Here is a 15,464-nt window from a genome sequence, read left to right on the forward strand (position 1 = left end):
TACATACATACGTGCATACATACATACATATGTGCATACATACATACATATGTGCATACATACATACATATGTGCATACATACATACATATGTGCATACATACATACGTGCATACATATGTGCATACATACATACATACATACATATGTGCATACATACATACATACATACATATGTGCATACATACATACATACATATGTGCATACATACATACATACATATGTGCATACATACATACATACATACGTGCATACATACATACATACGTGCATACATACATACATACATACGTGCATACATACATACATACATATGTGCATACATACATACATATGTGCATACATACATACATACATATGTGCATACATACATATGTGCATACATACATACATACATACATATGTGCATACATACATACATACATATGTGCATACATACATACATATGTGCATACATACATACATACATACGTGCATACATACATACATATGTGCATACATACATACATATGTGCATACATACATACATATGTGCATACATACATACATATGTGCATACATACATACATGCATACATACATACATGCATACATACATGCATACATACATATGTGCATACATACATGCATACATACATACGTGCATACATACATACATATGTGCATACATACATACATATGTGCATGCATACATACATGCATACATACATACGTGCATACATACATACGTGCATACATACATACATACATACGTGCATACATACATACGTGCATACATACATACATATGTGCATACATACATATATATGTGCATACATACATACATATATATGTGCATACATACATACATATATATGTGCATACATACATACATATATATGTGCATACATACATACATATATATGTGCATACATACATACGTGCATACATACATACGTGCATACATATGTGCATACATACATACATATGTGCATACATACATACATATGTGCATACATATGTGCATACATACATACATACTTTATTTTTTTTTATTTTAATGATCTTTGAGACCGAATGGATTTAGAGGTCTGGTCTTCCTAACAAGTAACTCTTGATGCGATCTGCTCTACAGAGTTTGTATAATCACATCTTTACTGTTTGGGTCCAGCTCAGAGAACCCCGGCTGCACCCATTAAACTAAATATTCTTGCATGGCATCCATCTCTGTGACAATCAGATACACTATGCTCTTGACCGTAGAGCCCTTGAAGGAAAACTACTTACTCTAAGTTACTTTCTGAAGCTTTGCCAGGTTTATTAAGATGCATGGTTGAGATCTGAGAGGCCATCACAGTAATGTTTCCTCGATGAGACGGCTCGCTGGTCGCTGGGGAAGATGGTTCACATTTCAAGGTTGGAAGATAAGCAGAGGTATCAAAGCGGCACAAGTCACCCCCCATGGCATCAAGACTGGCACTGTTATGCTGGGTGCAGATGTTGGCATGGTATCTCCTGGAAATACTTAAGTCACCATTAAGGCATGGACCCTCTGCCGCCAGGGAGGAGGAGGATTGTGCTGTTGCACCGAGGGCACACATCTCACTATTTTGGCAGACAGCTTTGGTAGCAACTTCAAGTTGTGCTTCACAGCCAGAGGACAAAAGACCTCCTGTCAAGCGCCTCACAGCCTCTGTAAGTTGGACTCCTCTATGGGGAGAGCAACCAACTTTGTTTTTTTCAAGTATATGCCAGGTCGTCTCCTCAACTTTGGTCAAACCCTCCATGATGGTGGATGAAGAAGTTGCTTTGTCGACCGCAGTCCGTGAGCGAATGCCAGTGTGATTCAGTGAAGGAGTCGCCCCATTAAGTTGGCCGAAGTCTGATTTTTCACAGGAGAGCCATGAAGCAGACTTGGCTCCAACTTGAGTGGGGCTTGGCACCTTCTTGTCCACATGTGGATGTAAAGGCACTTTAGCACTGTTTGGTCGTAGGAAGGCGTTGGTAACCAATGCTGGCCGGGATGGATCCAAGGTCGGCTTGGAGGCCACACTGGAAGGTCTTCGAATGCCAACTTCAGGGAGCTCACCAGCTGCACTCGGCAAGAAAAACTGATCTACCATTAAAGACGTCATGGCACTTTCAGTTTTGGCAGATTTAGGGAAAGGCCTGATTGGTGGATACCTGTAGTGGGTGGAGATATTTCTCTGACTTTCTGAAGTTCTACGGAAAACCAACGTTCTTTCAAGGCTGTCATGTAATGAACGGGGTCCAGACGAGGGAGGAGACGGTGCTAAAGGTGGAGTTGTCCTGCGGGGCTCAGACAAACAGCAAGATCGAGGAAACATGGAGTGAGCAGATTGGCTATCATGAGCCAAATGGGCATGTTCCCTCTCTTGCTTCCAGAGAAGTGACAGCTTTGAGTCAGGGACAATTTTTGGGTCTCTACATCTGTCTGGATGAGAAGTAGTCGGCTTCTTAGGCTCAGCAATATACACCAGTGTCTTGACTGAGGCCATGAATGGCCATCTCCCAGGAATCACTCCAGTGTGATCGAAGTTTCTTACGGATTCATTGTTCTATGGTTTCATCTGCAAAGATCAAAAAGAAAGAAGGGTAATGCTACCACACTGCATGCTTACCATGTATTTAAAGGGGTATTACTATCTTAAAATAGTACCATAGTACTGGGATATGGTTTAATGCTACAGCCCAATCCAAGTTTACACCTGCCCTGCTGGTTTGCCTTGTTTTCGCTTGTACCAGTGCTGGATTCACAGCTACACTGCTGTACAAATATCCTCCATGCTGCTTTATAGTAAGTGTTTATCACCCCAGAGCTGGATGCAGACATACACAGCTCAGTACTGCTGTATAATGCCCTCCATTCTGCTGCTGCTTCTGAACAGTCTCCTATGTCACAGTCTGCTGTGTATGGGAGATTTCATAGCAGCTGGTTTATATACACTAGCTCAGAGACAAATGAAAGTTAAAGACAGAGTCTACATAGCGGGAAAAATTGTGAAAAACGCAGCATACATGTCATACAATGGCTAAAGAAAAGGTTACTCATCAGGAACTCGGGACACCTTATTCTTAATAGTCAACTGAAACGACAGGTACACCTTCACAGGTTGTGGATGGGCTTTGAAATTTGACAATACATCACAGTATAATAGATATCGAAGGATTGAAAACAGATAAGGGCTTTGCTGAGTAAAATCCTCATGATCCACCACTTGACCAGAGTAAAAAAAATTATATATATATAAAAAAAAAAAAGCCTGATCCCAACTTTGGTGGTCAACAATGTATAATGCAAAGTCCTGGTCTTAGTCTTTGCAGCTACGTAATGGTGTCACTACATTAATACGAAGCAGACGGGGGCATTTGCTAACTGGCTTGTTTCAATTTTGCACTAAAATTGGCAGCTTTTTTCCCCCTTCTCTCGGCGCTTTCAGAAACGGTTAATAAAGTGGGTGATGTTTGCCTAAAAGACGAAACATTGGAGCAGCAAAATTATTATTTGTCTGGGACAAGAGAAGCCATATATACGCCAAAATAATGTTGTGGTGTTCCCAGAAAATACCAGTCCCATTACATTTCTAGGTTACGTTTTCATTTTCGGCGACTCCCTATAGGTGCAAGACCTTTCTATAGACGCACCGTAGATGCATGCACACAAATGTCCACCTGCCGCCAACCTATGAGGATCAGTAATCTATGAGGATCAGTCATTACAAAGCATCCGACATGTAGCCAAGTCACAAGGAAACCGGAGTGGAGGACAATTAGTGTAACAATTGGTGAGACTTACACAAAGCCGAGCTCGGCATAACCCTAATTAATTCTCTACTCCGCTCCTGACATATTAATGAGGGTCAATTTCCAGGCAGCGGATAACCTGGCACACAATCACCCTCTATCTGAACATAGTGGGATAAAAAGACACTTTAAAAAAAAAAATATTTGTGTGCAATTATATAAAGTGCAAGCTTTACATTGGTATTAATAAAAAGATCCCCAGGGTGTCAGCTCAGAAGAGGCTGCAAAAAACGCTGCAGTTTGCTGCTATATATCACTGCAAAGTATGCATATAACACAATCAATATGGGTCTTCTGTGGGTTAGTAGATGGCAGGGGGTTCACCATGCTCAGGAACATCATTAATAGCTGTTCTGCACATTATGGCAAAACATGAGGTTAAATTTTACTGTTGTCACTTTAATAAGCTGCAATCCTTTGTTGGTGACATCTAATATGGTAATTGCATTATCTGGTGACGTTTAATTGTATGACGTTTTTCTGTAAAGCTGTCAACTGCATTGTGGGAGAAACTAATGCATTTTGGGTAAGAAGGTCCTGCTGAAGCAGCCATTTTGTAAGAAGCAGTCTATCAGAACAGTTGTACAAAACGGTCTCCTGCATTACCGTATGTTATACCTAGAACTCCATCATCCTTTATTAAATCTGATAAGGGAACTCTGTTCTGTGGTATTGTGTATTCAGAACTGTTAAATCAGACGGCAATTGTTATTAGGTCGTGTTCACATGTACAAGATCCACCTTGCTGTGTGCCTTCACTGTTAATTGTAAATGTCATGTTATAGGATATTCCAAACTCAATCCTTATACCTGTTATTTGTATTCTTGTAGTTTCACCACATACATCTGTTGACCAAACAAACTGAGAACGGTCTGCTTATTTTATAAGACAGACACTTTAGGCTGTATGTCCGATTGCACACCGTGAGAACGTGAAAACAGTAGCTATGATTGTGCTCAGATCGGGCACGATAAGACATTGCAAGTAGAAAATATTAATATGTAAAAAGTGTTTCCGTAAATGTCTAGTCACAATGACTAGGAAAAATATAAGATTGATTTTGGAAATCCATTCAATAGCTAAGCCAGACCCCCGCTATGTCTATGCATCAATAGTTACAAAAGAAGGGGGCTGGCTCATGTTGAAATGAGCCATCAGCCGAGTCCTCCTGGCTACCCGAGTCAAACCAAAGACTTCAAAAGAGCTGTGGGGAAGAAACAGTACTATCAGCAGTCACAGATCGGCTGCAGCAGTCATTTGCCATCTGACATCAGTACATCTGGTCATTGGGGGAACATTTCTTGAAGGGACAGAACCATTGCCTATCCACAAGAGATGATAAATGTATGATTGCTGGGGGTCCAGCTGCTGGATGGACCCCAACTTACATAGAAAGTTGCTGTGTGAACAGAGCACATGCTTACCTTAAGACCCCTGTTCTCATGAACGATTGGCTGTCCCAGCGATCATACATTTATCTGGTGTCTAGGTGATAGAAGAAAACGGGACAACCCCTTTAATTTAAATAATGTAACAAGTTCTGTCCTATTTCTCCCACATTAAAAACTATTGCTTTTTTTCACCTGCACAACCCCTTAAATATGCTTCTCCTAACACCACTTTTTAAGAAAATAAATGGGAGGTGAAGGGAACAAATGAATCAGCAGACGCAGCACTAAATGCTGCTCAGCCCTCTGACTCAGCAGATTACATAGCTGCAATTCTCATGACGTGACCACACGGCAATGCCAGCACCTTTTCCCCAGCACTGTATCGCCCACCTGCAGAACTCCTGGCTATTACCCCCAGCACAGTGTCGCCCACCCGCAGAACTCCTGGCTATTCCGCCCCCCCCCCCCCCCCCCCCCAACACAGGATTGCCCACCTGCAGAACTCGGAGATTTTCCCCCCAGCATCGGATCGCCCACCCGCAGAACTCCTGGCTATTCCCCCCACAGCACAGTGTTGCCCACCCACAGGACTCCTGGCTACTCCCCCCCCACAACACAGGATTGCCCACTTGCAGAACTCAGGGGCTATTCTCCCAGCACCAGATCGCCCACACGCAGAACTCAAGGTTATAAGTAAACAATTTCTCTGTGAGCTTAGAAGTCTTCGGTTCCTCTGGTGAACAAATCAGTATTATATGAGGGCCCTCCCTGTCCTCGTACACATCCGGCAGATGAGATATGTGCGCAGGAATCTGATGTGTCACCAGCAAAACGAAAAAGTGAATGAAGAGAGCCAAATATAGTACAGTCATTAAAGGGGCGGCACACAAAACACCAATCAGAAAAGGAGCAAAACTAGGTAATTTCGGAGAGACCCTAACTTTTTTTTGGTTAGTTTTCTATCCATATCTATGGAAGACCAGTTCATCAGTCACATGGTCCTGCCGCCAAACAGCTGAGCAACAATGCAGCCTGGCAGGGGATAGAGTGGGGAAAACCCATTACATATCCGGTACTGATCCCGAGTTACATGCTGTATTATACTCCAGAGCTGCACTCACTATTCTGCTGGTGCAGTCACTGTGTACATACATTACTAATCCTGAGTTACCTCCTGTATTATACTCCAGAGCTGCGCTCACTGTTCTGCTGGTTTGAACTAGAAACAGACAAGATCTAGATCACAAGTTACATCCTGTATTATACCCCAGAGCTGCACTCACTATTCTGCTGGTGCAGTCACTGTGTACATACATTACTGATCCTGAGTTACATCCTGTATTATACCCCAGAGCTGCACTCACTATTCTGCTGGTGCAGTCACTGTGTACATACATTACTGATCCTGAGTTACATCCTGTATTATACCCCAGAGCTGCACTCACTATTTTGCTGGTGCAGTCACTGTGTACATACATTACTGATCCTGAGTTACATCCTGTATTATACCCCAGAGCTGCACTCACTATTCTGCTGGTGCAGTCACTGTGTACATACATTACATTACTGATCCTGAGTTACATCCAGTATTATACCCAAGAGCTGCGCTCACTATTCTGCTGGTTTGAACTAGAAACCGACAAGATCTAGATCACAAGTTACATCACCCCCTAGGAAACATTTTTCAGTTCCATTCATAACTCATTTACGAGTGAAGGAGCGTTGCTGACTGGTTGCAGTAGGCCATTAATTCCTCCCCGCGGTCTCCAGGCCGCCCTGGTGACAATCTGGTTTCTCGGGCTTTGGACACCGGGACAGTCGCCTCTTGTGTTCCTGACTACGATCTGATAACCGGCTTGGCTTCTGTACTTGCACCGGTATCAGGTGGGCAGAACAAGCTCAGACATGTGCCACTCTGTAACGTGACCCGGCCAAACACATCAGACCTGAATAAGGCGACACAGTTCTGTCACCACAAAGGTCTATTTACAGGGTCTCCAGTTACCACCCTAAAATTCACAACACCCAGCGCAGAGGAACACACCGGGGAACAGAAGAGCAGCTGTGTACGGTGCACAGGACGTCACTCATCAGGCTACGTCCTGCTGCATAGCGCTTATTTACTCAGAGGCCCAGCCTTCCAGAGAAAAAAAAAAAAGTGTGGCAGAAAACATTACACTGTTCAGACCTTAGTTCATGTTCCAGATTTACACCCATAAGTGCTTCAAAGTAAAGACTGCCAGCCAAAAAGCGTGCCCCATGTACGGGCACAGATGCCTAGCCTATGGGTAACATTGGCATATACAAAGGGGGGACAGCATGGCCCTAGTGATGGCGGCCTATCATATGAGGCAGGAGGGGAGTTCAGCCACACACTGTATAATCAGCCAACAGCCTTCCCTCTGGACCCCCCATATTCCGGTACGAGGGGCTCAGCAGGACACGCATGTATTTTCAAATTATAAGAGTAGAATAAAGGCCTCCAAATACATTAGATGGGATCGGCCGGCGGTCTAATGTGTACAGGGCGCTGGACGACCGATGCTCGGGAGAGACGTCTATCGGACAATCTCCTTCCTCACTCTTCTGTGTCAGATGGCACATGACCGCTGCAGCCGATCAGTGACTGCCGATTGTCTGCCGTGGTTATGGGCTATCCACCTTCAAATACAACAGCGAGATTAGCAGGCAGTTCGGCAAGCGTGCATTAGGTTTATATGTTTTTCAGACCAACAACGGCCAATATTGGTAAATGGAAGGCATGGACAATCCCTTTAAGAACCATTCTGATCTGGTAAGGATCAAGAGGGGGAACTTGTACTGTTCCACCGCGGATCATTGTCTGTCTGCAGGGGGGGGGGAGGGGGGGTCGACAAAAGATGCGATCAGGCGGCTGAAGAGCGTCCGCTGGTCAAGCACTGGGCGGCGATCGCGAACAAACGCTCCTTTATTAGAGTGAGCCGCTCCTATAACGAGGGTCCGGGCGGCTTCAGTGCAGACGTAAAAGGTAAATGGAAAAGAACCGAAAGCTTTCTGCATGTTGGAAACGTCGGCTCAGTGGGGTCCGGAGACCTTCAGCCGAGAGCGGCGCCCAACTGTGCCCGTCTACTGTGAGGGGCTCAGCATCCGGACCCCCAGCCACAAACTTCACACCTGTCCAGGCACAGCGTTCCCCGCTAATATAAAACCACCACTTCCTGCATGCTGGGAGTAGTAGTTCTGTGACAAATCCGGGAACACTCAGGCAGAATATTTAAGGCTACGTTCACACTAGCGTTCGGCTAGTGTGCGTCGCGCTAGCGTCGGGCGACGCAGCGGCGACGCACGCGTCATGCGCCCCTATGTTTAACATGGGGGACGCATGCGTTTTTGCTTGTTGCGTTTTCCGACACGTGCGTCTTTTTTGACGCTAGCGTCGGACCAAGAAAACGCAACAAGTTGCATTTTTCTTGCGTCCGATTTTCGTCAAAAAACGACGCACGCGTTGAAAAACGCAGCGTTTGTGTGCGTTTGCACGCGTTTTTCGGTGCGTTGCCGACGCAGCAGCGCACAACGCTAGTGTGAACGTAGCCTAAGGGGGTTTCTCCACAAATGCACAAGTAACTGCACGAGTCCTGCACCCCCCAATAACACCAAGGACTGGGGTCCGGTGTGAACTGCGCACATACAGGACTGGTGGGGACGAGGACCGGACAGTGACGGACCCCTGCGACGGTCGCACTGATGACGTCATCTGTGAGGGACGAGGCCCCCGATCACCGCCCATGTAGGACCCAGGGAAGATAATAGAGGCCCAGTCCCGCTGCTTCTAGGTTCACCCCAATATTGCAGCAGAATGGGCGCATCTGACCGACGACATGCTGGGTGTTGTAGTTCTCTGGCCATTCGCTTGCCAGGATCAGTTATCACACAGGTAGAACTAGAACTCCCAGCATTCCCACACTGACCAAAGAGGGGCAATACACCACAGAACAGCCTGCAGAATAGCACCGGCTGTGGTACTACAAGACTCAGCGCGCCCAGACTGTGGCAGGCAGGAAGGAGACGTCAGTCACACGTGGCCAAGACCGGAGCACAAGGTAACAGGCTGAGGACCCGCCATTATCACCGAGAATGTCCCGCCATTATCACAGGGAGGACCCGCCATTATCACAGCGTCCCCCGCCGGACGACACTCACCCGCTCCACAGCACAGCGGGCACCGGAGCACAATGTCCGCTCCGCTCCCGGCTCAGCGGCCTCCGCTCTCCTAGCAACCGCGACACTGACTGCTGCTGAGAGAGAGAGGAGCCGCCGCCAGCACATGACGTCACAGGAAGAGGCGGGGCTACCACCAGACGGGGCGGAGCCGAGAGAGCAGCGCGGGAAAAAGGAGACGTTACTGCTGCAGTAGGAGACACGAGGCTGAAGTTGGTCTCTGAGGGTATGTGTCCACGGTCAGGATTGCATCAGTATTTGGTCAGTATTTTACATCAGTATTTGTAGCCAAAACCAGGAGTGGAACAATTAGCGGAAAAGTATAATAGAAACATCTGCACCACTTCTGCATTTATCACCCACTCCTGGTTTTGGCTACAAATACTGATGTAAAATACTGACCAAATACTGATGCAATCCTGAACGTGGACACATACCCTTATTCGTCAGTTTCTTATTCCGTAATTATTTCTATTCTGTTTTTTGCATGTTTAACAACTAAAAATAATCATCACAATAATAACATACAATGCAGTGAGGAGCCCTAATGTGAATACGCTTAAAAACGGCTACAAAAATAATAAAACTGGCACAAAAATGGGCATCAAAGTGGGCACCAAAGAGCACTGAAGAAAGGGTTAAATGCCTTTGGGCCACTGATCTAACACTGCAGACATATAGAACAGGGCGCCCCGCATCCAAACCAGTTATCTCCAGCCTGGCCCAAATGGGTTCTGGGCACCAGAACTGGCATCAAAGTGGGCAAACAGCACATTTTCACAGATTTGAATAAGTAACATGTTTTTAAGGGGTTAAATGCCTTTGGGCCACTGATACGACACTTAAAATTCACAGACAGTGATGCCAGGCTGGAGGGACTTGGGTTTGATGCAGGGCATCACTGTCTGTGAATTTTAAGTGTCGTATCAGTTGACTAAAGGCATTTAACCCCTTAAAAACATCACTTATTCAAATCTGTGAAAATGTGCTGTTTGCCCACTTTGATGCCAGTTCTGGTGCCCAGAACCCATTTGGGCCAGGCTGGAGGGACCTGGGTTTGATGCAGGGCATCACTGTCTGTGTATTTCATGTGTCAGATCAGTGGCCCATAGGCATTTAACCCCTTAAAAACATCAGTTACTTATTAAAATGGCAAGAATTGACTGCCCACTTTGATGCCAGTTCTGGTGCCCAGAACCCATTTGGGCCAGGCTGGAGATAACTGGTTTGGATGCGGGGCGCCCTGTTCTATATGTCTGCAGTGTTAGATCAGTGGCCCAAAGGCATTTAACCCTTTCTTCAGTGCTCTTTGGTGCCCACTTTGATGCCCATTTTTGTGCCAGTTTTATTATTTTTGTAGCCGTTTTTAAGTGTATTCACATCATGGCTCCTCGCTGCATTGTATGTTATTATTGTGATGATTATTTTTAGTTGTTAAACATGCAAAAAACAGAAAAGAAAAAATTGCCGAATAAGAAACTGACGAATAAGAAACCAACTTCAGCCTCGTGTAGGAGAGACAGAGGGGGAGACAGAAGAAGAGGCAAAGGGGGAGACAGGAAGAAACAGAGGGGGAGACAGAGGAGAAGAGAAACTGGGAGACAGGAGAAGAGAAAGGGGGAGACAGGAAGAGCGGTAGACAGAGGAGAAGAGACAAAGGGGGAAAGAGAGGAGAAGAGAAAGGGGGAGACCGGAGAAGAGACAGAGGAGAAGAGAAAGGGGGAGACAGGAAAACAGGGGGAGACAGAGGAGAAGAGACAGGGGGAGACAGAGGAGAAGAGACAGAGGGGAGACGGAGAATAGACAGAGGAGAAGAAACAGGGGGAGACGGAGGAGAAGAGACAGGGGGAGATGGAGGAGAAGAGACAGAGGAGAAGAGACGGGGAGACAGAGGAGAAGAGACGGGGAGACAGGGGGAGACAGAGGAAAAGAGACGGGGAGACAGAGGAGAAGAGACAAGGGGAGACAGAGGAGAAGAGACAGAGGAGAAGAGACAGGGGGAGATGGAGGAGAAGAGACAGAGGAGAAGAGACGGGGAGACAGGAGAAGAGACGGGGAGACAGGGGGAGACAGAGGAAAAGAGACGGGGAGACAGAGGAGAAGAGACAAGGGGAGACAGAGGAGAAGAGACAGAGGAGGAGAGACAGAGGAGAAGAGACGGGGAGATGGAGGAGAAGAGACAGAGGGGGAGACAGAGGAGAAGAGACAGGGGGAGACGGAGGAGAAGAGACAGATGGGGAGACAGGAGAAGAGACAGATGGGGAGACAGGAGAAGAGACAGAGGAGGAGAGACGGGGAAACAGGAAGAGACAAAAGGGGGAGACAGAGGAGAAGAGACAGGAAGAGACAGAGGGGGAGACAGGAGAAGAGGCAAAGGGGGAGAAAGAAGAGACAGAGGGGGAGACAGAGGAGAGAAAGGGAGAGACAGGATGAAAAATAACTTGGTGACAATACATTCCCTATAGTTGGAGGGATGACTATTCATGGCTAGTATTCCGCATGAGATAGCTATGAAAGCACTAGAATATTTTCTGAAGGCGTTTAGTCAATATTCAGATGACTTAATTAATTTTCTGTTACAGGTAATTTTTTATTTATTAAAACAATATATTTCTGTTTGATGAAACAATATATCTGCAAAAGAAAGGCGTCCCTATGGGAGCGAAATATTCACCTTCTCTTGCAAATATTGCAATGGCATTTTGGGAGCATGAATTCATATTTTCACGTGATAATCCATATTTGCAACACATGATCTGGTATGGCAGATACATAGACGACACCCTCATACTTTGGGAGGGGGATGTATCTGTCATACCAAAATTCATAGATTATATCAATAATAATAATTATAACATAAAATTTACATACAAACAAGATAAACATAGTATAGCATTTTTGGATTTAGAACTTCAGGGTAATAATAATCAAGAAATTAGATCAGAAACCACTCAAGGGAAACACAATTTTGCATGCAAAAAGTAGTCACCCGAAGCATACAATTAGATCAATTCTCGTATGTGAGCATATAAGATTAAAGAGAAATTGCTCCAACTTGGAAGATATGCATACTGAATTCAATGACTTGCAGAGAAAAATGACCAGAAGGAAATATCCAATATGGACAATAGAAAGAGCAAAAAATATGGCACTATTGAAGGATAGAGAAACATTAATAAAACCGCAAAAGAAACGTAGTAATGTGAACAGAAATGAAAAACCGTATGTGTGTTTGAGATACAGTCCACAATTTAATGAAATAAAAAAGATCATATATAAATGTTTACCAATCTTGTATGAGGATAATAGTTTGGCTAAAATATTGGATTTTGGAATTAATGTAATATCCAGACGTGCGCCAACTATAGGAAATGTATTGTCACCAAGTTATTTTTCATCAAAAACAAAAAGTCAAAGCTGGTTAAAATATAAAGGATTTGTAAAATGTGGAGCTAAGGCTACGTTCACATTAGCGTCATGCGACGCAGCGTCGCTGACGCAACGCACGACGGATCGGAAACGCACGCAAAAACGCACCATTTTTGACGCATGCGTCGAACGGATGCGTCGTAAAATGCAGCGTTTTTTGTGCGTTTTTGTTGCGTTTTCCCAAAAAACGCAGCGTTTTACGACGCATGCGTTGTCAAACAATGATGTTATCTTTCCACACAATTTAGTGTCTAGACACTAGATAACACCACCAATGAATAGAAGAGGGTGGGTCTAGTGTCTAGACACTAGATAATGCCACCAATGGGTAGATGAGGGTGGGTATTAATGTAATAGTGGTATATATACCCCGGCATAGATTATTTCCAACCATACAGCATCAAGATGGAGCGTCCCATGGAGAGTATCTACCTCAATATTGAGCTGAAATTAGCACTTGCTATTGCTTATGCTATTGCCTGTCATGAACAGAGGAAAAGAGACAAACTACGGAGAAGGAGTCGTCGGCGTTTTTGGCTACACCCTATAGTGGAAGTCCGAGAGAGTCGTGGAGCCTACCATTGTCTGTTTGGCGAATTAAATGAGAACCAGGAGAAATACTTTGAATACACCAGGATGTCACAAAACAGCTTCCGATATCTGCTGCGTCTGGTGGAAGGAACCATTTCCAGGCAGGACACGCAGCTCCATAAATCGATTTCCCCCGAGGAACGTCTGCTGGTGACTCTACGGTACGTAATGCAATGTGAAGGATTTATATGTTCTTGCCATTTTTTAAAGTAACGTGTTTTGGTTTTGTGGGGTGGGGGATTGTAATTAAGAATGAAAAATTCTTTCATAACAATTTAATTAATTACATTTATTTTTTTTTCTTCTTGTCAGTTTCCTTGCTACCGGAGAGACCTTGAGATCACTGCATTTCCAGTTTCGGATTGGAGTCTCCACACTGTCTGGTATTATTGCCGACACATGCCGCGCATTGTGGGACAACCTCCGGGAGGAATTTTTACCCATCCCTACAACTGAAATATGGCAGGCCAACGCCCAAAAATTCGAACAAGTGTGTTCTTTCCCTAACTGTATTGGAGCCGTGGATGGGAAGCACATTAGGATTACCAAGCCTTCCAGAAGTGGATCTCTGTTTTTTAATTATAAAAAATACTTTTCCACCGTGCTCATGGCAATTGCAGGTGCGGACTGCAGGTTTCTCGCTGTGGACATTGGAGCGTTTGGCCGTGCAAATGATTCACGGACATTTAAGGAGTCTGATATGGGCCGAAGATTGTACAATAACAATTTTAATTTCCCCCAGCCACAACCTCTTCCCAACACCGAAGGCCCGGCCCTGCCATTTGTTGTGGTTGGGGATGAGGCTTTTCAAATGAGTGGCAACCTACTTAAACCGTACTCCAGTCGGGGGTTGGACCGCACCAAAACTATTTTTAATTATAGACTGTCCAGGGCCAGAAGAACTGTGGAGTGCGCCTTTGGCATCCTGGTCTCCAAATGGCGTATCTTAGCATCCGCTATAAATTTGAAAATTGAGACAGTGGATGAGGTGGTGAAGGCGTGTGTGGTTCTCCACAATTTTATTATTGATAAAGAGAGAGTCAACGTGGAACTCGATGAACCCATACCAAATCCATTGCCTGATTATCAAGATCATCCTCTGCGGACAACTGTGGAGATTGCTCATATGAGGGACCAATTTGCTGCATACTTTGTTTCAGATGTTGGCCGTGTTTCATGGCAAGATCAAATGGTTTAATTCATCTTGGTATTATGATGTCATGTAAACACTGTGGAGTCCATGTCATTTTACCATCCTATGTAAGGTTATTGTTATAATGTCCCCTGATTGTCTAATGCGTTGTGTTTGTAAATAAAGTTCTTGTGCCTTTCCGTTTTCACAAAAAAAATCTCCCATACGTTTTTACATAGAAATCAAATTGTAAAATCCAATGTTATGTAAAGTAATGTGTGTCCCACAAAATTTATGTGAGCACCAGTACCCAAATGGACTGTGACAAAACAAAAAAATATTTCAGCCGTGTGTTCCATAGTTTTGACGTATAACATAATCGGCTCCCACCTTGTCAACCATTTTTAATCCTGCAGACTATTTGCATATGGAACCTGGCTTGACAAGGAGGGAGACGATCATGTTTGCAAAACTCTACAGAGTTAACACTATTGCACTCAGGATGCTGGAATACGTCCAGAGTCAAATAGTGGCGACACTGTGAACATTGCTACCACCTCACCTGACCAATAATCTTAAGGTACCGTAATAAAACGATTATCCAACGATACCGACCAGTGATACGACCGGACCGTGACCGTTGTTTAGTCGTCGCGTGGTTGCTGGAGAGCTGTCACACAGACAGCTCTCCAGCGACCAAAAAAGAGCAAGTCCCCGTGTAATCTGGGTAATGTTATGAAGCGCATGGCCGCACTCACGATGTTTTCCCTGTTTACCATTGTAAATTAAAAAAACCTTTCATTCCGGTGTGTGACACGTCCATCGCCGTCAGCTTTCCGTACTGTGCCAGCCCTAAAGCAAAGCACAGCGTTTAAGTCAACGGTGTGCTCAGCTTTCCGGGCGGGAAACAGTGTCAGTGA

At 44.8% G+C, this 15,464-nt stretch overlaps 2 protein-coding genes across 4 annotated transcripts in view; one reads left to right on the plus strand and one right to left on the minus strand.

Annotated features, from left to right (window-relative positions):
* The window catches only part of TTLL4 (tubulin tyrosine ligase like 4), a 35,131-nt gene extending 25,613 nt beyond the window's left edge, over positions 1 to 9,518 (minus strand). For 2 of the 3 annotated variants that reach the window (XM_069732759.1, XM_069732757.1), the window contains exons 1-2: positions 9,375 to 9,518; positions 1,266 to 2,569 (exon numbers count right to left, since the gene is read on the minus strand). In XM_069732759.1, coding sequence (XP_069588860.1) covers positions 1,266 to 2,497 — 1,232 coding nt within the window. In that variant the 5' untranslated portion in view covers positions 2,498 to 2,569; positions 9,375 to 9,518. Of the gene's footprint in view, positions 1 to 1,265; positions 2,570 to 5,228; positions 5,293 to 9,374 lie in introns of those variants that run through there. The other variant, XM_069732758.1, reaches the window with a different exon arrangement.
* A 1,725-nt stretch (positions 9,519 to 11,243) lies between these two features.
* Positions 11,244 to 11,825, plus strand: LOC138646068 (octapeptide-repeat protein T2-like). The gene has a single exon (XM_069735537.1). The coding sequence runs from the start codon at positions 11,244 to 11,246 to the stop codon at positions 11,823 to 11,825; it is 582 nt and encodes a 193-aa protein (XP_069591638.1).
* The last annotated feature ends 3,639 nt before the right edge of the window (positions 11,826 to 15,464 follow it).

The sequence above is a fragment of the Ranitomeya imitator genome, chromosome 7 (assembly GCF_032444005.1).
Source record: "Ranitomeya imitator isolate aRanImi1 chromosome 7, aRanImi1.pri, whole genome shotgun sequence".
Classification (NCBI taxonomy): Eukaryota; Metazoa; Chordata; class Amphibia; order Anura; family Dendrobatidae; genus Ranitomeya; species Ranitomeya imitator.